The 2,395-nt window shown below is 34.4% G+C and overlaps 1 protein-coding gene across 1 annotated transcript; it reads right to left on the reverse strand.

The window, feature by feature from the left end:
• Positions 1 to 1,224: 1,224 nt before the first annotated feature.
• LOC139893831 (auxin-induced protein 6B) lies at positions 1,225 to 1,705 on the reverse strand. The gene has a single exon (XM_071877018.1). The coding sequence runs from the start codon at positions 1,639 to 1,641 to the stop codon at positions 1,225 to 1,227; it is 417 nt and encodes a 138-aa protein (XP_071733119.1). The 5' UTR covers positions 1,642 to 1,705.
• Positions 1,706 to 2,395: the final 690 nt, after the last annotated feature.

A 2,395-nucleotide genomic window follows, 5' to 3' on the forward strand; every position in this document is an offset into this window, starting at 1 on the left:
CCAATCCTCTACCCCACCAATCAAATATTTTGCACAAAACTTCAAAAGCATGTTTAGACGAAATTAGTGAGTTGTTAAATATAATTTTGACCATTAAAAACTGAAATGGTATGTTAGTAAGAATTGCATGTCACTTAACTAGTGACTAATTATTTTATAACGAATGGTAACCAGTGGCGATTCTAGGATGTAAATTCAATGGGGTCCTATCCAATTTGAGTGGTACTTTCTAAATTTTTTTCATAAAAAATGGCCATTTACTTCTATACAAATCACTAATTCTTAAAATATATGAGGTACTATCTATAAATTTAGTGGTGTCTTATACAATTTTAATAGTATTTTATACATAAAAAAAAATTTATTTAATTGGGTCCTTTGACCCCACTTGACTCCAAGTGGAGTCGCCATTGATGGTAACATGTAACTACTGGTACGAGATAAATAGAACGAGAATCAGTTTTTAATGGTACACAAATTCAAGAGCTATATACGTATTTACATAATTTGATGTATTCGTCTGTTTTATGAACTATAGCTTAATCATATCCTCAAATAACTTCTCTCTAATAATGTTCAACTAATTTATCCTTAATTATAATTTTAAATTAAATTAAAATAAAGGATGGATGATGTAAGAAACAGAACAAATTGATTGAATAGTTGTTCCACATGGGAAGCTTGTGATTGTTACTCCACTAGCAAATAATAATTCGAATAAATAAATATTAAATTATAGTGGACAACTAGTGTTTCAATATCTCTACAGTTTTGATTCATAATAATAATAATAATCGGTAAATAATTTATAGTAAAAAAATTACAATATTAAAATAAATTCAATGCACATGGTAATTTACAAAAGTGACCCCCCATCTTTACTCAATAATTCATTCCCGCCCCCTCACTTTCTCTTCTCTGATTCGCCTCGCGACTCCGATTCATGTCCGGGACGACTCGGTATTGCCATCACCTTTAAAGCTGGCGAGTCAACACAGTAACTCGTTGACTCAGTTGCATTCCGGGGGTATTTCGAGGAAAAAAATGAAAAAAGAATCCAAATGACTTCTCACATGCATCAAAACACCTACAATTCTTACCTTTGTATATATTGCAAGCTAAATGAATTTACTAAGAAGTCCCCAAACCGGATTTCGAGTTGACCCGGGGTCAAAATCAAAGTCAAACTCGTTGTTTTATTAAAAAAAAAATTTTCATTTTTTTTTATCGAAGTAACGGCCGAGATTCAGGCCAAAAATCAATATTACTACGGACGCTGGCGTGGCAATGTCTTTGAAGCTCTTCGAGATTAATAAACCGGGTAGCTGAAGAATCAGACCGGGACAAGAACCGGATAATTTCTTCAAATAAATACTCATCACAAGGGATATTAAGTGGACCGGAGTGAGAAAAACCGAATTCCTCTTCTGCTTGCACTAAGAGCTTTTTAAAAACCGGGTGGTTTAAGTGAGTTGCACGTACGACAAATCGTTTACAATTAGAGCCGACGGAGACTGCCACGTGTCCGGCGGGTACGTCCGAAGGTATTCGTTTGTGTGACGTCATTGATGCTTTCTTTCTCCAGCGACGTAGCATTTGACGGAGCTGAACAATGTGACGGATTTTGCTACAACCTGACATGTTTTGTTTGAGGTTGTTGGTTTTTTCAGTTTGTACGGTTGAGACTGTGTGTAATGAAGTTAGAGAGAGATGGATGAGAGAGAGGAGTTTAGTGGTGGAAATGAATGGATAGTTATATAAGAAATTTTTAACGAAAGTACCCCTGATTTTTGGGTTATTTACATCTGTTTGACGGCTGTATGGCTTTACTTAATTGTTTATTTTTCCAATTTCCTTTTTACCCCGAAAATATAATATAAATAAAATATATAATAAAAGAAAACTCTTTACTAAGTTGTGAAGAGCCCAAAAGCAAGTATAAGAACGGAGAACCCATAAGACTTTACAATCACAATTGCCCATATGGTAAACATGAAATACAAATTGAAAGACAAAAAAATACAACAATAAATGATAGAGATAAAAGTCTGCACGCTAACTAATAGATGTAACATCCGAATATCACTTGAAGAGGATCGCATAATAATTTGAGACGAAAGCCCGTTGAAATCCTTGAATTTGATCAGACGAACCAAAGCAGCCTAAGACGTAAATGCGCCAAAAAGGAAGACTTTGTATGTAGTGATCCATGATAACACCTAACAGAACCCACTCGTTACATCGTCCAAATTTGGAATGCCGAAGCCTACAATGAAATATGCAAGAATACTCCATCATAAGCTCTCATGTTTCTTCGTAAAAAGCAAATCCTTTGAACCAACTTGTACACATAAAATACGATCGAAAGTTAATTTGACACCACTAAACAAATGTC

Source organism: Rutidosis leptorrhynchoides, chromosome 2, assembly GCF_046630445.1.
Source record: "Rutidosis leptorrhynchoides isolate AG116_Rl617_1_P2 chromosome 2, CSIRO_AGI_Rlap_v1, whole genome shotgun sequence".
Classification (NCBI taxonomy): domain Eukaryota; kingdom Viridiplantae; phylum Streptophyta; class Magnoliopsida; order Asterales; family Asteraceae; genus Rutidosis; species Rutidosis leptorrhynchoides.

What these genes read in the sequence shown, in the direction of transcription:
- LOC139893831 (XM_071877018.1), bottom strand. Translation starts at nt 1,641, where the DNA reads ATGTCAGGTTGTAGCAAAATCCGTCACATTGTTCAGCTCCGTCAAATG.